The 22,191-nt window shown below is 45.0% G+C and overlaps 1 protein-coding gene across 1 annotated transcript in view; it reads right to left on the reverse strand.

Annotated features, from left to right (window-relative positions):
• Positions 1-4,549: 4,549 nt before the first annotated feature.
• CCDC6 (coiled-coil domain containing 6) overlaps positions 4,550-22,191 on the reverse strand; it is a 32,280-nt gene continuing 14,638 nt past the window's right edge. The window contains exons 3-9 of the mRNA XM_060694154.2: positions 17,405-17,533; positions 13,569-13,672; positions 12,544-12,704; positions 10,295-10,451; positions 8,178-8,278; positions 7,486-7,610; positions 4,550-6,010 (exon numbers count right to left, since the gene is read on the reverse strand). Of these exons, the coding sequence (XP_060550137.2) occupies positions 5,858-6,010; positions 7,486-7,610; positions 8,178-8,278; positions 10,295-10,451; positions 12,544-12,704; positions 13,569-13,672; positions 17,405-17,533 (930 nt within the window). The 3' untranslated portion in view covers positions 4,550-5,857. The remainder of the gene's footprint in view (positions 6,011-7,485; positions 7,611-8,177; positions 8,279-10,294; positions 10,452-12,543; positions 12,705-13,568; positions 13,673-17,404; positions 17,534-22,191) is intronic.

Here is a 22,191-nt window from a genome sequence, read left to right on the forward strand (position 1 = left end):
TTGGAAAAGAACCCAAGCAAAATGCATTTATTTTCAAGAAAGCTGCATGACAATGAGCGTAACAGTCTCCACATAAACAAGAGGCGATGCATCCTCTTAAATGTTTGGCGGAGAGGAAGTAACACAACTCTTTTGGGAGAAGAAACCCAAATCTAAATATTACAACATGTCCTACATGGGGGTTGCTCTTACAGAAGCTGCAACCAATGCAAATACAGTTACTGGTTTGCCAATTACGTGGTGTCTTAAGCAAGAGCTGGGGGGAAGCCAGCTCGGCACCCTACCCTTAAGGATCTTCTCAAAAACAACAAAACTTGAGGGGGAGGAATGCTGTTTAAGCAGGTGCCCACAACTGAATCAGAGGCCAAGAAAAAAATTTGGGAAGGTCCCGCCCTAATGAATCAGGCTGTAAAAGAGATAGTGGGAGATTTGTACCTTCAGACTTGCAAGATTCTAATGTAGCTTTAGAGTAAAGTTAGAATTAGCTCACCTTGTTGTGTTTCCCATCTGGTCTACTTGGGAGGCTGGCAGGGCTCCATATTAGCCTCCCCCCCACCCCCAATCGTAGCTTCTGCTTGTACATCTTCTCAGGGTCACTGGTTCCACCCTCCAACTGTTGGTGTCTGGCTTGAGTTTGCTTTGCTGTACCTGGACTCTTTTTTTTCTGTGTCCTGCACTCAAGGAGTGCGAGAGAAGCCATCTGGGCTGCCTTGTTGCAGGCGAGACCTGCACTCGGCCAGACTTCTGCTCAACTCTATTCATGGCTCTTCATAAGGCTTCACCCCCAACACCTCCCTGAATCTGTTCCAGTTTGTCCGACTCTCCTTAAAGTAGGGGTCTCCAACCTTGGCAACTTTTAAGCCTGGTGGACTTCCAACTCCCAGAATTCCCCAGCCAGCAAAGCTTAAGTCCACCAGGCTTAAAGTTGCCAAGGTTGGAGACCCCTGCCTTAAACCATCCTGTCTAGAATTGGAGATGGACCTTGGGAAGGGTTTGTGTGTGCTTTGACTAACGCAGGATAAAATGCAGTGATGGCTCCTTGGAAATGACACTTCAGTTCACACAGCCTACAACTGCATGTGCTTTTCTGCAACCACACCACCAAACTGGCTGGCACTTTGCCATCATATGCCAACATTTTTCGCAAGTATTGTGGACTGTTGCTAAACCAGGTATTTGCTGCCCTGTGCATATAATTTTGGCATTCCAACTAAACAACTTTTCAGGTGTTTGACTTAAAAAAAATCATTATGTATATTCACTTCTTTAACACGATCGTTTCAAATTCCATTTATCTGAGGGAATATCCACCATCCTACCTGATTTTCTGTTACCTGTAAATCCGATAAGCTTCTTCCCTGAGGCCTTATTGAGAGAAAATATGGATGAATAAAGAATACAGGACGGATTATTGGGAAAACACCTCAATATCTTTCTCTGCATCAATGAGCACTTTGAGTGTTTTCTGGAGCCATTTATGCATTCACTTACTGTAATTATCAGGCCTTGCAATCCACGTAAACTAAGTTGCTCATCAGAACATTGTGAGATATTGATCAGGTGCTTTCCTAAAGTCAAGCTATATTAAGACTACAGGATTTTCATACCTGACTAAGGAAGTTACCCAGTTAATGATGGTCTTATCAGCAGACGAATTCCGGTTTGTATTTCATACCAGGATACTAATTCCTTAAGTATTAAAAATGAGCTAATTAACTCTCTCGTACAGAGGTCCTCAACCAGTACCAGTCCGCAGCCTGTTGGGAAACAGAAGCGCAAGTGGTGGGCAATTGCACGAAGCTCCATTTGCACAGGCATGGGATTAGGTTGTGCGGGCAAAACTGTCCTGTCCTCCATCCCCTGCCATTGCCTCTGCCAGTCCAGAGTCGGAAAGGTTGGGGACCAGGTCAGGAACCGCTGCTCTTCTTTCCAAACTCTCAGGAGAAGTAAGGAAAGCATGATTTATTGGGACACAACAAAAACCCTACAGCTTGCTGTTTGTCGCTCCTATGTTAGCTTCTTTAAACAACGCGCCCCTTAGGTGGCATTTGTGGCTTAAAAGTTCTAAAGCTTAGACAATAGGAGGACAAAAGGAACCACTGTCTAGAGCAGTTGAGAGGAAGGTTATGGGGTTTCCATGACTGTTAACGGAAAAGCAATTATGTCTTTCTGACGCTTCTGGTGCCAATTGCCTTTCCCTCCCTCCCCAAGCCAAGATAAACAGCTCTTTTCTACCTCACCGGCTTGAAAACAGGCAGTGCCAGTTTAGATCAAGAGAACAGCGGCTTTTTAACTGCACCTAGGAAATTAGAACTATGTCCAAGGAGCTGACAGAGCCGCTCTAGGGATTTTCTCCATGAAAACCCTCAAGTAAACCCAATGGGTAGGAAAGACGTCTTTAAAAAAAAATAATCATAGAAATACAGCCTAGCTGGATTATTTTACAGGAGGGAAGCTTTAAAATCTGGTTGGCCAAACAAAAGGCTTTGGCTCTTCGGTTTCATGACTGAAACAGCCCCTGCCCCTCTCCAAGGACTGAGACTCTTCAGCAGAGCAACAGAGGCGGTGATGGGCGCAGGATAACTCCAAGGATGTAGGTTCACTAGCTTTGCTGGAGGCAGTCACCATCCGCTCCAAAGAAAGGTAGGTGTGTGTGTGTTGTTTGTGTGTGTGTCTCTATGTGTGTGTTTTTTCTGAATGCTGAGAGCAAGGAAGTCTTGGAGATGATGACAGAGAGGCCCAAGTGAAACAGGGGAGGTTCAAATGCTAATGGTTATCTGTCTAATCTAGATATGGACTTTGCCCAAGATTTAAGCCACTGAATGACCCTCTGCACAACACACAGATCCAATGAATTTTCTCCGAATGTTTTTCCATGCAATCTGTAAAAAAAAAGCATGCAAGATACTCTGATGGTTTTCATTTATACAGTAGCAGGAATCGCGTGCTTGGGGGAGATTGGGGATCATGTTAAAAAGACAATGGTTTGTGACTGCAGCTTTAAAGAGGAACTTTAATGTTACATTACACCTTTTTTGACACTCCTGTGGCCCCGGGAGACAAGCATTCACTTGAGTCTGTTTTCTTATTTCAGCAGCCCAATGAGTGGACGTCACTTGTCCAAACCTTAACACCGCATGGGGAAAATTGTTTGATTGGATCACGATATCTCTAGCTTGCCAGGATCTACTTTCTGTTTGCAGGCGGCCATGCAGAAACATGGGAGGACTAAGCCAGGCTCACCCGTCTCAAAGGGCCCACTAGCAGGTCCCTAATTGTTCCTGCCAGCCAAAGCAACTAAAATAACCAACCAACCAACCAAAGCGGAAGTCTAGCATTACGTCCGAGCCAAGAGATCTGGCTCCCTGCTCTCACATTTACACATCACGCACCGACTTCCTCTGGTCCTTTCATGCAGTGATGGACAAACTCTTGACCTTCAGAAGCCACACTTAAAAGTGGGGGAAATAGGGAGGAGGTGGTTTCATTTCTGGCACTGTCTCTCCCCCCGACCCACCCCGGTCTTGGATTTATATATGCTTAACCACGTGAAACCACGTGAAACCCATGCTATACCTTTTACGTTTTTTATCTTATAGTATTGGGAGGGGAGAGAGAGCGCCATGCACTGATTTTCAGGTATTGACTTATAACAGTCACCAGAAATGTTGAAGCAATCTAAATTGGTTAAGATGCTGGGCTTGTCAGCTGGAAAGCCAACAGCCGAAGGTTCGAGTCCTGACGGGGTGACCTTCCATTACTCACCCCGGCTCGTGCCAATCTAGCAGTTTGAAAGCATGCAAATGCGAGTAGGTAAACAGGTACCAAGGTAACAGCTTCATGCTGGCCAAGGGATGACAGAAGCATCTCTCAGACGACGCAGGCTCCGTCGGCTGAGAATCGGAGATGACGCACCTCCCCGTCGAGTCGGTCACGACTAGGCAGGGGAAAACTTTAGGCCTCTTTCAACCTGTGCTTAAAGACTCTCAAACAAAAATTAAGAAGCAGCAGCCGTGCTCCACGAATTTGAAGGGATTATGCCAGGGGTGTCAAACTCAATTTGAAGGCCGCATGAGGGTTGTTTGACCTCAGGGGGCTGTGTTGGTTGTTGCCAGGGTGGGCGTGGCCACAGTGGGCATGGCCAGCTGGACATCACTCCTGTCGGGGGCGCCTGTGGTGGCCCGAGTGCTCGGCCAGCAAAAACGGGCTCCCGAGCTCCGTTTTTGGCTGCCACGGCCTCCAGGGCAGCCCTGTGGGCAAGATACAAGTACCCCGCGGGCCGGATCGGGCCCCCGGGCCTTGAGTTTGACACTCCTGGATTATGCCTTCAATGCCTACTTTCCATTTCATAAACATGAAACCGTACAAACGTTGCAAATCAGATTTTTTTAAGCCTGGGCTTCAGTAGTACGTTTAGGTATGACAAAAATACAGAACCGTCTCCTGCTTCGTACTCTCTTAAGGACTTGAGTAAGGAGACTTTTCAAAGTTAGGAAGTAGGAACCTCAAGAAAGGGAGGGAAAAAAAGAGACTTCGTTCCACTGCAAAGTGAAACAAACCATTTATTTGTGCTAAATGAATTGAAAAGAATGTATTCCAGAATACATTTCTTTATACATTGTACCGGCTTATGCTGCTAAATACGCATTTGCTATTGTCACCTAACTTTCTCTTGATCCTTTTCTACCAAGCAATACAACACTTTTGGCTGTTTACCATATGCTGCTATAAAGGAGCACCTCCCATCTGCTTTAATTTTTCTTCTTCCAAAAGCCTAACATCGCAGTTTAAACTTTCAGAGAGGAAGGGCCACACCATTAAAATATTTTAAACAAGGGGGAAATCAGGCTTTTTTCTTTTTTCTTGCTTTTCATAAAAACTGCTTTCCTACAGCAGAAAATCAGAGAACAGCTGTAGATGGCCCCAAGCGTTATAATGAAGCAGCAGGATGGGCTTTACAAGGGAGGGAGGGAGGGAGGGAAGGAAGAAGGGAGAAAGGAAATGGGAAGGAAGAAGGGAGGGAGGGAGGGAGGGAGATCCATACATCTTACAGGGTCTGACATTTCAGACAGTACCAACACACTGGATAAATGGGGGGAGGGTTTGCGCATGTATGCTCTACTTGAGTCTGGAAATTAAGGGACACAATTCGAGAAATGAGGTGTCGGGCCTTTCACTTTCGCACTAAAAGCTGTACTGAAATGTAGAGCTGATTTGCCGTATACGCTGGAAACACACCGTCATACCTGGGAGCTTGTAATGGAGAGCCCATGCCTTAGTCGCAGAATGCAAGATGTTGTGAAGAACCAGAGAGAACTTCTCCCTTTTGAATCTCAGCAAGGAGGAAGCAGGGGGGGGAGTAGGGGGGAGATGGCAGGGAGGGGGTTTAAAGGAGACGCTGTACCGGGGAGCTCAGCAAAACAGGAGGCCGCAATACCCAACGCAGGCACTGGTGTGCCAGCCACGGCAGGCGTGTACATGGATGTTCCTGTGTCAACACTGATGGGTTTGGGTTGGCTTGCTTCAGACGGATGTGGCAGATCTCATCCCGACGGCTGCGTTTTGGAGAAACCGAGAGAGGATGCTTCTTGCGCAGACGGGGCCCCCCCGGGGTGGGCGATGCTCAGGCACCACGGCCCACCCCCTTCCCTGGAAGGAAGCGCCTCGGATGCGGGTCACGTGCTAACGCCGGAGGAGGTCCTTGGGCAAACTGGTACAACACAATGAAACGGTGAAGCCTCGACAACTTCAGTGCAAGTCAGTCAACTCTAAATTGACCGTGGTTAAGCCTTTGGCTTGTAGTAAACTGCTCCGGGGGATGAGTCCAACTCTGAAGGCAGGATCGCTGGCCGGGGCACTAAGGCTGAGTGGAGGGCTGGAAAGTAGCCGGCTGGGGAGGCGGAGGAGGAGGCGGGGGTGCCGACGGCAGTGGGGTCTGCGTGTTCGGAGAGGGAGGGGGCGTGGGGCGCTTGAACTTGTCTGGGCTGTTGCTTCTTCGCGGCAAAGGCCTCTGCAGGAGGAAACAAACAAGGGCTGGGATAATGACAGCCAAGTCCAGAACCAGAGAGATGCCCTCATGCTGGCACACATGAGCTGCTGGGAGAGCTAGTCCCAACCAGGAATCCTGGCAGGGCTGCCTTTCTCCGAGGCTCACCCTCAGCAGGCCAAGCCGGTGAGGAGAAGGAGATGCTTCCACCAGAGAGGGCAGCATAGCCTCAACTATGACGCTGCATTAATAGCTTCTTTTAGAAGGGGCATACAAACATTTTCCATCTGTACCCGTGACACCTCCCTGACCCTTGTCCCATGCTACATTTACGGTTATGACTTCCAGCCATGTTCTCTGCAACTGAAATCTGGCTGGAGCACTTCTTAAAACCGGGCCAGAGGATCCTTCTACGCTGATCTCCTCCTCTGTGCCCCCACCCCACTGCCCACCTGGTGGTCTCCAGAGGAGATGGGCTTCCATTCTGGAAGGGCTGCAGGCAAAGGAAGATGGGGGAGCTGGAGGCAAGAATGCTAGAGTTGATCACACATGGAGGGGGAATATATTAGTCAATAGGGTACATCATTGTGGCAAGGCTTTCAGTTCCTTGTTGAACTCAAAATGTTGCCCCAATTCAAAATTACTTGCTGAGTAGAAAAACCTCATCCATTGCAACAGCAAAAAGTAGTCTGATGTCTTTTTGTGATTTTAGAAAACTGGGCAGTGAAAGCTTAATAAACTAACAAAAGAGAGGAAAAAAATGGAAGATACCATTTATGATGATAAACTGATGGTTGGCCCTGAACCTGAATCAACCTGGGATGATTCATTTGTCAAGAAAGGGAGGCAAAGGAAACAAAATCAACTTTGCAGCTTGTATTCTTTATGGTTTGGGGGGTTTATGGGCTTCATAAATCTTCATGCTCAGGAAAGTCTTTGGCCTTTTGTTCTGGAGAGGGTGCTGGTGAGAAGGAGCGGCTAAATGGGGCACACAAATGCATAACACAAAGAAAAAGAAGAGCTGTTCGTAATCGTGGGAAAATCATCAATCAGGTGTCCAATGCAGCGTTTCTCAACTTCATCGACTTTAAGGTGTGTGGATTCCAACTCCCAGAATTCCCCACCCATTAGGAGGTGAAAATAAAGTTGTCAAATTCGAGAAACATTGCTCTAGTTTAAAAAGAGAAAAATGGGCTTGGTAGCATTCCAGTCTGAAAAAAACCAGGAAGCAGCAAACCCTAGGGCAGAGATCTTCAAACTTGGCAACTTTAAGACTTGTGGACTTCATAGCTGGCTGGAGAATTCTGGGAGTTGAAGTCCACAAGTCTTAAAGCTGCCAAGTTTGAAGACCTCTGCCCTAGGTGGTTAAGGAACTGTAGAGCAGAGCTCTCCAACCTTGGCAACTTTAACACTTATGGACTTCAACTCCCAGAATTCCTCAGCAGTTCTGGGAATTCTGGGAGTTGCCAAGGTTGGAGAGCCCTGCCATAGAGACTCACCGTAATGCTGTGGGATGGTCCCATATGCTGCACGTGAAGGCCAGGCGAGTTATAATAAGACATGCCAGCTCTGGTGAGTGAAGTTGGGGGAGTGAAGCCAACGGTGTGACTTGCATACGAGAGACCTGCAACCAGAAAGCGAGAGGGAGAGGCAGCAACATGCCCGTCCAAGAGGAAGAAGGAAAGGCAGATAAGAGGTCTGCAATTTTGTTGACAAGGTACTGGTGCTTCCTGGTCAGGCCAAAAGGGGAGACGCCATTTAAGCGTATAATTGTATCGTTTGCCCCAACCCAGAAGTTTCAAAGCAGGAAATAAAATGGCCCTATCTGAATTGGAATTTAACGCTAGGAGTGGCTGGGTGGTAAAATCTGAATAAAATAAAACTTTTTAAAAAAATCTAAGGCTAAGAAAGGATATAAAAGGAAACATGTCAAAAAACTTATAAAATCTCTTTCTGAGTTACATAAACTTTAACAAGTGTTTGTGGTTTCCAATAAATCCCTGAAATAAAAATGCCTTAAGCTCTGTTTGTTGACTAATTACGTACCCAGATTTCAATATAATCCATCTGCTTTAACTTCCTGAAGTCTGAAGAGCCTCCACTCACTGGTTCTAGTGGAACATGACTTACATACCCAAGCAAGATACGCGTGTGCCAAAGGCAAAAACACAGAATTTTCCGCATTTCTTACCTGGTGAGATGGGTCTGCTAGAACTTGGAGAAGGTGTGTATGGAATTGGACTTGACACAGTGCGAGGTCTTAATCCTTGCGCAGACATTTCATTAAAGTATCTAATTTAAGAGATACAGATCAATTAATTTTAATTTGCCACAAATCTATTTCCTTACTTTAGAAAGAAAAAAAAAAAATCAAGGAGTCAGTCCACTAAAAACAGAAGATGGCAAGGAAGTAATAGGCAAGAGAGAGAGAAAGCAGAGCTGCTTAACTCATTTTTTGCACCAGTCTTCACGCAAAAAGAAACTATAGTCCAACCTACCAAAAACGTAATTGTAAAAGACAGACCAGAAATAAAAGTTGAAATAAGCAAATAAAATAGTAAGAGAACACCTGTCTGATCTTGATGAATACAAATCACCGGGACCTGATGGATTACATCCCAGAGTTCTAAAGGAACTGGCAGATGTCATCTCAGAACCACTGAACCACATCTTTTAAAAATCCTGGAGCACCGTGGAACTACCAGAGAACTGGAAAAGAGCTGATGTTCCCATCTTCAAAAAAGGAAAAAAAACCAGACCCAGGAAGCTACAGCCCAATCAGCCTAACATCAATACCCAGGAAGATACTGGAAAAGATAATAAAAAAACAGATCTGCCAACATCTAGAAACGAGTAAAGTAATAACTAGCAGTCAGCACGGGTTTGTTAAAAACAGATCATGCCAAACCAATCTTATTTCATTCTTCAATATAGTGACTAAATTAGTAGACCAGCAAAATACTGTGGACATAATATACTTCAGCAAGGCATTCGACAAAGTAAACCTACTTTGACAAAGCAGGCAAAGACAACCTACTTCTTAGTATAAGAAAAAAGTGGGACAGATAGCATCACCACCAGATGGATTCGTAATTGGCTGACAAACCATACTCAATGAGTAGTCCTTAACGGGTCTATGTCTACATGGAGGGAAGTAAGCAGTGGGGTACCACAAGGTTCTGTCCTAGGCTCAGTACTCTTCCATATCTTCGTAAACGACTTAGATGAGGGAATAGAAGGGGAATTTACCAAATTTGCAGATGATACTAAACTGGCAGGAATAGCCAACACCCCAGAAGATAGGCTCAAGATCCAGATAGATCTTGACAGACCTGAACACTGGGCCCTATCTAACAAAACGAAATTCAACATAGAGAAAAATAAAGTCTTACATATAGGCAAGAAAAACCAAAAGTACACATATAGACTGGAAGAGATTGGACTGCCATTTGTCAGAAATGGTGTAGGGTCTCCAGTTTGGGCGGGGGTGGGGTTGGACTAGATGACCTACAAGGTCCTTTCCAAGTCTGTTAATCTAATCTAAGATTCTAAAGGACCTTCATGATAAAGTTAGTACAACTGACTAAATAAGAACATTTTAAATCATTTACAAGGATGATCCTAATAAAGCAGATATTTTAAGGCATGTTCAGTATTTTACACCATCATCGTAAATATCGCATTATACTTTTACACAAATGTGTAAGGAATATGGGTAACAAAGCTCATTTCCGAAATGCTTCAGTGCCAAAAGCTTAGAATTGTCTCCTGGTGCTGCCAACCGCAACTCATCCAACCTTCTTCAAAGAGCGTTGTCTGCTCTTCAGAGGAATTCTCTGCAGGTTTAACTGAGTTATCCATTCAAACTCACAGGCTGGCTATGCCAGCTTAACTGCACGACAGTGCCAACTTCAAAGTAACTAAGCTGCCGGCATTTCATCCCTTCCAACCAACAAAGCTGGTAGACTCCAGATATTAGAAGGACTCCTCAAAATTAACAAGAGCCATACAGATCAAGCAGCAGGAGAATCCCCATCAGCTCAGCAGACCTTGCCATCTGGGCAGAAGGACTTTGTGATATGAGAAAGTCAGGGCTGCCTCCTGAAAGAGAGGGGCCACCAGGCTGTGTCAGGGCCCTGCCTGCCCAACATCATCCCTGCTTCTGAGGCTGCTGCTGGCCTGTCCCTGCAGAGACCTGGAATGACCCTTGGCTTCAGGTTAGGCCCAGTTCTGTCAATTGCAGAAGAGGAAGTGACAGACTTGGAAAAGCCCCAGAGCCCTGAACTCCAGAATAAGCTAAACCCAAACCTTTCATCGTCCATTTCCAGACTGGATTCACTTTCAGACAGCTGCCGGCACAAGGCTTCCCTTCGCTCCATCTCCCTCTGCAGTTTCCTTTGGAGCCTCAGGTTCTCCTCTCGCATGTGACGTTCTTCCTCCAGGTACTGGGCCATCTTCTCTGAATCTGGGGTTTCAAGATGGCTGGTTATTAAACCCACGACTGTGCTTTAAAAGGACCACAGATATTGGCAAATGTTGCACAACTCAACCCTCAATTCAGCTGAATCAAAGAAGGTGAATACGGAGAGCTGAGCAAATCACAGTTTAACCTTAAACTGGCATTGAATTGGCTACAATTGGAACCATCCATGGTTCCCCAAGGTCAAATCATACCTATCAGAAAGTTGTTGAGTTAGGTAAAAGTGAGAGTGGCGGTGCCTGGTTCAGGCAGGCTTAGCAGCCATCCTCAAAAGCAGGGGTCTCCAAACCTGGCAACTTTAAGACTTGTGGACTTCAACTCCCATAGTTGTCTGAGGAATTCTGGGAGTTGAAGTCCACAAATCCACCAGTTGGCAAAGCATTAGTTGAGAAAATCTCAACACTTCTTGTCCCGAAGGAGTAATTTGGACAACTGTCTCTGTCATGGTGGCAGAAATGACAATATAAATGTCCAAAAACTTAGGGAGGGGAGTATAGGGAGGAGAAGATGGCTCAGGAATTCTGGGCACTGAAGTGCACAGGTCAGTAAAGTTGCTAAAGTTGCTGATCTCTTCCTAGAGTTTTGGCCTAAACGGGAGAGTTGGGGACAGAATTCAGAGATAACCCAGAGTGCTGCAACCTGATGGAGGCCCAGAAATCCAAAAATTGTCCTGGGTCACGTCCCTGTTGCTACAGTCACCCACCAGGCCCTCAAGGACAACTGTGGGGCAGACAGAAGATAAGGGTAGAGGCCCACAAGAGGCTTTTGAATTCTAATGCTCTAGGCTAACATTTGCACATTGGCCACCCTGATTCCCAGACGTCTGTCACGCTTACTTCCAAGGGACAGGCAAGGACACAAAGATTACAGCCTCTGATCCCCTTTGAAGTGACAGCACTAATTTTGCACACCTTGCCAACGAGGACTCAGCTCAAAAACAAAATGTCTTCTTCATTTCCCTCCTCAAAGGACGCTGATTGCCACTAAATGCTCTGTCTCAGAAAGCCAAGTTGAAATATTGCCGCTAATTTCTGCCTAGAAAAAAGGCTGCCAGTTCAACCTATTCCGAACGCAGGGAGTAGGCAGAGGAGTCACCGACCCACAATTATCCAAGGCTGGAAGAAATACAATCAGCCAAGATGGCTGCTCTCTTTGCTTTTTCAGTTTGAAACTGAAATTCAGGGCCTCTTCCCCTATTTATTTCCCTGTCTTAAACACAGATTTCAGGATCCTACCCTTATTCCCTACACCCTACATTCCCATCCTTGTTCCTTGGAGAAGGCCCCTCCTTCCTTGTTCCTTGGAGAAGGCCTCTCCTTCCTTCCATTTTGTGCTGCTTTGTGGCCTTCCTTGTCAATGTCATTGCACTTCTTAGCTCACAACAAGCTGCTCAGTGCAAAAGGACCTTGCACTCTGTGTGTCCAGAGAATGGCATAATGCTCTTAAATAATATTAAGGCATTAACAGCTAAAGTCTTCTCTCTAGATCCACCAATGTTCCTTTCCGAAAAATAATAATATACAAAACTCAGACTGCGGCATTTTCACATCTTTCGAAAAGACCTTGTCCAAATAGTTGGCAATTTAAATGGAGCTAAACATGGTCAATGGTCTTCCCCATTTGGGACTGTAAAAAAAAACACCCCACTATCGTTTATAGCAAAGCGGACCTAATCATTTTATGGTGAACTAAAGTAAGATAAATGACCTGAAACTTGTATTCATCCTACTTGAGGGGGAAATGTAGTAACAATAAAGGGGAATATTTGTAGCTCAGGGCTGGACTGTGGGGTCCTTGGTACTCTCTGAACTCGATTGTTTTCTTGCACACATTTCATTACTGAAACTAGATAACATCAGCGCTGATAATGTTACTGAGTTTGGGTAATGAAATATCTGGAAGAAAACAAACAAGTTCAGAGAGCACCAAGGAAAACATAGATTGCAGTATGGACAGACTGCTACCTAAAAAACAGCATTCTGCTTCTGAACTTGGCCTGGAAATCCCCCCTTCTGGATCAGGGATAGTTTTACATGACGCAGGAGGCAGGGCAGCCAGATAAGAAGCCAGGACTTACGCTGTAGCTGAGCTGCTCGGAGCTGTTTCTTTAACCTCTCTACCTCGTTCTTCAGAAACCTGATATGCCGCATCATATTTTCTGGAGAGTCTATTTCCATTGATATGTCTCTGGGCGATGGAGGAGCAGACACAGGCTGGTCCAGTTTCTCCTGGAGAATTCTGAAATTTTTTAAAAAATGGTTATATTGGCACTTTTGGCTTCGTTTCTTTGGAGTGTGTTAACAGAAATCAAGATGATCTGAAACGGGCAATATTCTCTTTTTGGCAAAGAAAGGTGAGCGCTGCAGAAATCAAATCCGCACACATAGGAATTGTGAGAAAGCATTATCTGCCACACCTCTGGAATGTGGGCAACCACTTGTCACATGCCTGGGGAATCCACATGAAAAATCAGGGCTAAAGCCAAGCCTGGTGGCCTCCAGATTTCTGATTAACAGGCCAGGCAAGTGGTCATCTTACTTACTCCATGTCCAGGGTGGGAAGGAGGCAGGGATTCCCACAAGCATGAGGTCCATTTTTGCTCCCTTCTCTCTGAACAAGATTGCCTCCGTCTCAGAAGGAAGATTCATGGCACCACTTTAATTTTTTTTTACAGGTTTAAAAATTTTTTTTAAAAAAAGGTTGGGAGAACAAAGGATCAAAGTGAGGCCCATCCTTTCATTAGCTAGCATCCACATCTGTGTGTTTGTGGATCCTTCAAGTTCTGCTGCTTTTGTGAAATTTTCTGAACACTGTGGAAAGGACAAAAATCGGGATTGGGCACAAAGGTTTATAAATAGCAGTGGCTAATATTTAATGTGAGACGCATAAAGCAAAGCCTAGTAACGGGACAGAAAGGGCCCGTTAGCAGTGAACCAAGCTTAAATGCCATGTTATATTTGCTCTCTGGTATTGCAACATAACATAGTTTACTGTTTTCTTCTTGTGTTTTTTGTTTTGCCCCTTGCAATAGCTACGTTTCAGGGAGAAGTTGTAAAATCTGCCCCTCCCCCACCCCCCACCCCAATGGAGGAGAAAATTCACCTTTTTTCAGCTTCAAGTTTGTCCATCCTCTTCCAGAGACGGTTCACAAGAGCTTCTTGTTCTTGTTCAAGTGTGTTTTCCAGATCAATCTTCTCGCGTCTTAGCTAGAAGGCAAAGTGAGGTTAGTTAAGAATGGGCCTCCCCTTTTGCTACATTTGAGCTGGATCACAAATATCTTTTGCTTGCACAGTTGAAATAAATTCTGTTGATCCAGAACCTTGGAAACAGAAAAAAAACCCTGTTATGCTTTTCTTTCTGTTTATTTAGAGGAATCTTTCTAATTAGGTTTCTTTTTAAATCATTTGTCCAGGTCAAAAGGAAGTTACTTTCCTGCCAGGTTCAATGGCTGGAGAGGCTAAGGCCTTGGCCCGGAGGTCACTTGGCAAGAGTCCGGAACTGGCTTGGCTGCTTGTCTCCGAGATGGGGTGGGATACTTTGGGATTCCCAGTCTGGACTGCAGCCTGAGATCTCCTGCTCAATTCCCATCCGGTTCTAATCTGCTCCGATCCTGATCAGTTCTCCAGCTCAGCCAAGGTCAACCTGATGCTGCCACCCAGCCAGGCCTTCTCTGTCCTCCTCTCATTATTCTTGCTTTGAGGAGTTTAAGGCAAGGCCAGCCCTCTTCACTCTCCTAGGAGGGGAGGCGGGCTAAGAGAAAGCAACCAGCTTAAAGTCACCCAGACAGTTCCACAGTCAAGGGGGAGTCCTGAACACAGAATTTGGGGGTCCCAGCCTGACGCTGTAACAACAACATGGTGCTTGATGTGACCAATTCAGGCCGTTCTCATTCTGGGGAGTGGCGATTTTGCAAGTTTTGGGAAGCGAGGGATGCTTTGTGCCAAATTCCCTTTTCATGACAATTGTTAAGTCTCACTTGGTTTACTAATCAAAGCATAAATTTTACTGGGTCCCCAAACTCAGTGGCAGCTCTTTGGAGAGGCTACCGAAGCAAAAGATCTAAAAATGCCAGCTCCAACATCCAGATTAGTGACTTTTGGATTATCTCAGGCGGGGGGGTGGGGGTGACTTTTGGAGTTGACGAGTGGGTGCTGCCCTCCAAGGGTTGCTGTTCCATCTATTGGCCAGAGATGACCTCCCTAGCCTATTCCCACCACCCACCATCCCTCTTACAGGCTTCTGGCACCGGTCCAACTCTTTTTCCAGCTTTTCACGCAATGGCCCAATATTGTAGATGTTTTTAAGTCTCGGGGAAAATCCTAAGAAGGAAGGTGAGCTGAGAGGCAGGGACCAATCCCAATGTCCTGCTGGGGACATTTCTATTCCAGCTTGGAGCAATTCCCATTCCATCGGCAGGCTGGCTGAGCTGTTCTGCAGGGCTGGGCTGGGTGCTTCTCTTCCTCTAAAGCAGGGATCTCCAACCTTGGCAACTTTAAGCCTGGTGGACTTCAACTCTCAGAATTCCTCAGCCAGCAAAGCTGGGAGTTGAAGTCCACCAGGCTTGAAGTTGCCAAGGTTGGAGACCCCTGCTCTAAAGGCACCCACTGCTCATGGGGCTTGATGGAAAGGAGGGGACACTGGTCACCAGCCAGGATGGCAAGAAGGGGCAGAAGGTCACTTGGGGAAGGGGAGCAGCAGAAGAACAATTTGGGAGAAGGGCCTGGTCTCTTGGCAGGAAAGTGGCACAGAATGACTGGTGTAAAGAAGCAAACAGACCTGTTGCCAATCTAGGAAATGGGTGCCCCTCAAATTACCAATCCTTGATCCTTGGTTCAAATGGCACTCCAGGCACAAAGTGGGCTTGTTCTGCCTCTGCTGTGTTATCCACACTGCAGACGAATGGAGCCAACTGCCCTGCCAGCCAACCAACCACTCCCTGCCACTAAGCAGAAGAAGTGCTCCTCGGAGGGGGGGGGGGAGCATTTCAAGTCAGAATGAAATGGGATGAGCCCCCAGGAGCAATGACTGTTAACCTCTCTGAGTTGCACTCTTATTAGGAAAACTGAACCAATTGAATAGCCACCCAAAGTAGTAACAGGACACTTTCAAGTTCAATGAGCAAATTAACAATTGCCCGGAACGGCCCCAGCTGCTGCAGTGCAACTCAAAAAAACCCAAACAACCGTTCTAAAAAGAGGTGATGGGTTAGGTCAGCTACTGAAGCAGAGCCAGAGGGAAGAGATTTCCTGGTAAGGATGTGGCAATCAAAGGAAACTCCCTAAAGGTATTTGCAGTTTAGCATTAGCCCTTAGTGCTGAATTCAGGGACACAACTAAGCTTCTCACAAAGGCTGGCAGGAGGCAGAAGGTAACCTCTAATTCTCAGGCCCGAGGAACACAACCACTGCAGTGGTGTTCGGAGTCCAGAGTAACCACAATGCTCCCATGTGATGGGCTGGCCAAGGAAGTTCTCAGCTGAGCAAAAGCCACCCACCCAGCATAACCACAAGGAACATTTCTGGTTTAATCGGGAGCCAAAGGCAGCATAACCCACTACGGGCAGAGCTGCCGAGGAGGGTTGTCTGTGCACACACACACACTTCCTTCTAGCACAAAGACAGAGCAGAGAACACATCAGGGCTCTGTAACAGGCAGGTTCTTTTTGTTTTTTAAGGGAAGAATCCAGTATTCGACAGTATTTGACAGAATACCGTTATTTTAGAAACGGATAGTGGAATCAAATCCAGGAATCAAATGGTAAGACCAAAGAATCCACCAGTAATAATGGTGGATAATAATGAGGCTATAAAAGGCTCTTAGAATATAAAAGCAAGAGGAATGAGGAAAAACTGTAGCAAAACGCAGATAAAATACTGTTAAGTCTCTTGCATGTGAATAAGTGGCAAGGGCCCCCTTGGGATCCTTTTCCTTCTATTGCAAAAGTGCAAAATCTTTTTATCAGGGAGGTCTTTGGCTAGCCTTGCTTATTCTTAACACCAAGTATTTATCTGCATAAAATTTAGAAAACAGATGTCACCCTTACTAGTAGACAAGAAAGGAAACACGACCAGATGAGCTAACTCAACATTTATTGTAAAGCTACACTGACAGAAACTTGCAGGTCTGAAAATACAAGTCTCCTGCCTTCTCCCTTACAGCCTGAGAAGTTCCGGAGGATTCTCTCTTTCTCCTCCTGCTAGGCAGCTGAAGGCTATGCCCTCTTTCATCTGTTCCCTAGGCAGCATTTCTTCATCCTTTCTCACATACTATTATAACATCCCACAAAACCATTCCAATCAATAATGCAAGATTGGATCTTGAATATAAAGTTATATTTAGCAGCTGGAGGTGGCTGCTGGACTGATGGCAGACTCCCCCTCCTCCTTGCCCTCTGCTCTCTACCTGTCCATTTTTCTTTTATCACAATCATATAGTTGTATTGCCCCTTGTGCTCTTCTTCGTTGTTCATTTTATTGCTTTGTTACCATACTTCTGTGCTGATCACACTCTTTTCATTTCTTCCTTTTTACTGTTGTAAAACACCTAGAGTAGCCTCACAGCTAGATAGATGGCAAATAAATTTAACAAAAAATAAAGGCAAAATAAAGTGGCAGAATCCTCACCATAGAAGAGGAGGAAAAACAGTTTCTGAATTTCAAGTGCATGTCACCAATTAGCAGCTCCGCAAATGGGAAAAGAATCACAAAATGTCACATGACGGCAACATGATGCCCCGAGTTGAACACCCGTGCTCTGGATTTTTCCCTAAGCACAATCCTCCACTGAACCTCCCTCCAGACGCAGCACCTTCCCAGCCCGTCTCCTCATAGATCAATCCCTGCAAAAGGAATGTTTCCTCTCCCCACAAAGCTGGGCTGCAGGCTGTACTGGTCACCAGACCCCCATCACTGCCAATGTTCCCCTGCCTCTGGGACTTACCTGTTCCAGAGTGAGCTGCTTTGAAATGGTGTCGTTTTCCAGTTTTTTAATTTTCTTCATCAACTTGTTGACTTGGAACTCCTGCTCCTGCTCCAGATGCTGCTCCAGCTCTGCCTTCTCATGCTGCAGCTAAGATCAGGAGAGAAGTCAAAGCCCAAAGGGTCAGCATTTTGCAGCAGCAAACCAACTTGTATTTTACATAAATATATAAAATCTGGCCCTGGTCAAACCCAGATTGGAAGTGAAACATAATATTAACAGCAAATATGAAGGGCACATAATGTATGAGGCAATTCCACCCAGAAAATGCTTTTGTGCCTTTTGAAAGGGGCAACTTCAGCACAGGAGGAAATTTCTATTCTGTTTGCTCTCTCTTACCTGCTCTCTGGAACAGGTAAGTTTTCTACAAATAAGGACAAAATATAGCAATCTGCAGCAAATTGGATTTCTAGACATTTCATGTGGGGATGAGGCTCAAGGAGGTTTTTAAAGAAAGACTGGACAGCCCCCTGTCTGAAATGGTATAGGGTCTCCTGTTTGAGCAGGGGGTTGGACTAGAAGACCTCCAAGGTCCCTTCCAGTTCTATTCTGACTTTCTCTTAACTTTTTTCCCCTGACTTCCATATATTTCTTCTCCTGCATAACACAGGGCTCTACTGGGCACCCCTGACTATCTCCTGATCTTCCGGAGCAACCCCTGTCTTAACAGGGTTCACTTTTACCACGCTCCTAAATCCGGAGGGGAGTTTCACGGTGGGCTCCTCCCCAAAGTCCCTGGTGTATTTTTCACACGGACACCTGAAAGCACCAAGCCTTTCTCTGCTGGTTGCTCCATCACAAAGCATCACATTCTGGAAAGGACCTTCTGAGCCCAGCATCCTGGATATGCCTGAATCCTAGAACCCACTGCTAAGATAAACTCGATTTGTCATGAACCTTGGAGATGAACTTAATGTACCTCCTGTATGAATAGGCACACGCTAGATCACCAGGACGACACAGGATCGGACCCCATACCAAAAGAGTAACTTCAATTGGAGCCCCTGGCCTCTCCATGAGGATTCCTGCCTCCACCCATTTTCTGAAACATTTGGGCTGCTCTTGCAAGACGCTGCAGAGTGGAGCTTGCCAGCTGTGCCAAGCAAGTGCTCTGATCCATTATTTTAGGGACTTTGTTTTCTCAAAAGAATATTTTATTGCTAATCTTTTTGTTCCTTTTTTTAAAAAAAAGGTTGATGTCACTTTAAAAGCAGTTATTCTGCCCTGGTTCTTTCCAAAAAGAGACATACAAGACTGGTCTTATCATCCAGACTTCCTTGATAAAATATATTAACTCAGAACTGACAAGAGATCAAACAAGCCCTCCTCGCTTTTTGGAGCCGACTTCCTCCATATGTGCAGAAGTCTAAACTGTAGACAAGTTCAGACAAAGACTGAATATTTCTGAGTGAGAGCAACAAATATCCAAGGACCCTTCCAATCGGCCTTATTGTGTAGGGCTGGAAATCCAGTTGTCGATTTTCTGTTTTGTGAAATCAATTTCTCAAATTCTCTGAGAAGGATGCAGGGTAAACCGTAATTCTATAAACCTAAGGGTAAAAAAATTCAAAGTAATAAGCAGCAGCTGGATACCAAATCAAGAAATAACTTTTCTTAGGAGGGTTCCAACCACATAATTGAAAACACTAAAGGAACTGGTGCCTGGTGCAAATCCAACAGGGCTTACAAGAAATATGGAGGTTGGAAATATCAAATAGATGTCACAATGCAAACACTTGAGGGTCACAAGGGAGACGGCTGTTCTTATACCCAGAATATCTCATGGCTCCAGATCCATGTATGTTTATTCTACAATAATCTCCTTCCTACTATCGAGGAATGGACTTTGAAGATGGCCAGTTTTGCAGAGATGGCGAAGATTTCAGCATATTTAAAAGATTGTTCACAAGAGACTTATGAATGGGAATGGAAAAGGTGGATAGAATATGTTCAGAACAAATACCAAACTAGAAAGTACCAAATAGCTTTTATTTGAAAATAATGTATTAGAAATATCTTAATGTAAAGAGATAAAGAGGGAAAATAATATAGGGGGAGGGATGGGTTCAGGTATATATATCAGTATTATTAGTTATGAGTACATAATAGGGAAGTCTGGGGGGGAGGGTTAGGGAGGGTTAGGGAGGATGGGAAGTTTGGGGAGGGAGGTGGGGGGGTGAAAAAAGGGGTGAAAATGTAATTGTAAAACTTTTGCAATAAAAAATAATAATAATCTCCTTCCTCACCTTTCACCTCTTCTACTAACAAGGGTCTTCCCTTCCAAGGTACCTGCTAACAAGGGCTCACAGTATCTTTGCAGAAGATTATGGAACCAATGATGCTGCTACTGAAAGCTAAAAGAACGAAGTGATCTTCCAAGGGCAATATACACCAGATGACTGGAGTGGAGTGGAGTGGAGTGGAGTGGAGTGGAGTGGAGTGGAGTAGGACAGGACCGTGGAGGTGTTCTAGTTTAGCCTCCTGTTCAAACAGGAGAACCTATACCAATTTAGATAAGTGACTGTCTAGTCTCTTCTTAAAAACCTTGAGTGATGGAGCATCCACAGTTTTTGAAGGCAAACTGTTCCACTGGTTAATTGTCCTCACTGTTAGGAGGATTCTCCTTAATTCCAGGTTCCTTCTCTCCTTGATTAGTTTCCATCCATTGTTTCTTGTCCTGCCCTCTGGTGTTTTGGAGAATAATTTGAACCCCTCTTCTTTGTGGCAGCCCCTCAAATACTGGACTACGACTATCATGTCACCCCTAATTCTTCTTTTCTCTAGACTAGCCCAGCTGTTCTTCATATGTTTTAGCCTCCAGGCCTTTGATCATCTTAGTTGCTCTTCTCTGAGCTTTTTCCAATGTCTCAACATCTTTTTTGTAATATGGTGACCAAAGTTGGTTGCAGTATTCCAGGTGTGGCCTTACTAGGGTTTTATAAAGTGGTACTAATACTTCACATGATCTTGATTCTATGTCTCTGTTTATACAACCCAGGATTCTATTAGTTTTTTTGGCTGCTGCCACATACTGCCGACTCATGCTTAAGTGATCGTCCACTAGGACTCCAAGGTCCCTCTCACAGTTACTGTTTTTGAGCCAGATTTCTCCTAATCTGTACTTGTACCTTGGTTTTTCCTGCCTGGGTGTAAAACCGTGTTTTTCTCCACATTAAAATTCATTTTGCTGGATAGGGCCCATTGTTCAAATCTGTCAAGGTCTTTTTGGATCCTGAACTTACCTTCTGGGGTGTTGGCTATTCCTGCCAGCTTAAATTTGTCATCTGCAGATTTGATGAGTTCCCTTTCTATTCCCTCATCTAAGTCATTTATGAAGACTTACTTACACTTATACACAAGAGCAACACAATGTTTTGGCCCTATGGGGGAGGGGGAGAAAAATATGTTCCCTTACTTCTATATTTTAACTGTTTATCTAATAAAGTTCTCTTTAATGGTTATGCAAACTAGTTTAGGGAAGTCTGAAAGCTGTGGCAGACAGTTTTATAGACTCAAGCACATCTTTTCCATTAGTTTATGTACACCCATGAACCGAGCAGCACTAAAAACTTCAAAAGAAAGAAATGACAGGTGGACAGTCTCCAGAGAGTTGCTAGATGAGCAGACAAGGGCAAATTCAGCTACAGTATTTCCTTTCCTCCAACATACAGTATAAACATTTGGAAATATTGTGCTTTAAGATATAAACAATATCTCAGATTGATTGTTGGCGAGTGCCTTTCTAAAACCCCGTCCAAATGTTACAAAGGACATACACACTTCTGACTCCTCTGAAGCTGTTTAGCAAGGAAGGTCCTGCAAAACCAGGAGAACCCCTGCAAAAGATTCTCTCTTTCAGCCACAAGATCTGCACTTTAGATCTCAAAACGGATCCTGGTTATTGTACCTGCTCAAACAATAAAAGTTGCCACATCTCAAAGTACCAGAAGTACTTTTTGAATGATTCAGGAAGAACAGAGGGTTTTGAAAACAGAGTAACTAATTTTATGCATTTAATAAACAAACCCTGGAACAGTTGCAACACTATCAATCCCATAGAAAAGAAAACCTCAAATCTAATACAGTTGCAAAAAACAAAAAACATTTCTACCTCTAGGTTGGCTGAAACCCAAATGTGTCTAATTTACGAAGTGGGAAATAAGCCAATTAAAACAGGGTAAGGGATTAGAAGGCAGTAAAATTCAGATTTGCTTAGCAAAGTATCTCCGTACAGAGATCCTGTCCTGTCCTGTCCTGCCCTCTCACCTCTTTCCTCTCCTCTCCTCCCAGGGCTGTTCATTCCCAGGAAGGCAGGCAAAACAGAGAGAGGAACAACTGATGCAACACCACCCCCTGCAGGTTCTTCAGAGAAAATCCAGGATTGTCTAGGCAATCTAGGAGCCCAGCTCATCCTCCACAGAGAAACCCAGCATCTACTAGTTTTGCTCTCTGCAGTGCACCTCTTTGTGATGAGCCAAGACATACGCGTCTAGCAGCAACAGGTTCATATCTTGCTTCCTGTCACACTTGAGCAAACGTGGTGTGGAAAGGTGGTCCCCAGGGACCCCAAAAAGCCACAGAAGGGTTTGAAGATGCCTATGAAGAAGCCAAGACTGGCAACTTTTTCAATGTGGTTGAAGCTAAAGAATATTCTCCAAGATGAAGGTACAGATAAACTCTGCTTTCATAAATTATAAAAGGCCTCGATCCAAGAGTGGTAAATTCAGCAACTCTGCATTAGCAACCTT

The sequence above is a fragment of the Pantherophis guttatus genome, chromosome 6 (genome assembly GCF_059756535.1).
Source record: "Pantherophis guttatus breed Tessera chromosome 6, ASM5975653v1, whole genome shotgun sequence".
NCBI classification, from domain to species: domain Eukaryota; kingdom Metazoa; phylum Chordata; class Lepidosauria; order Squamata; family Colubridae; genus Pantherophis; species Pantherophis guttatus.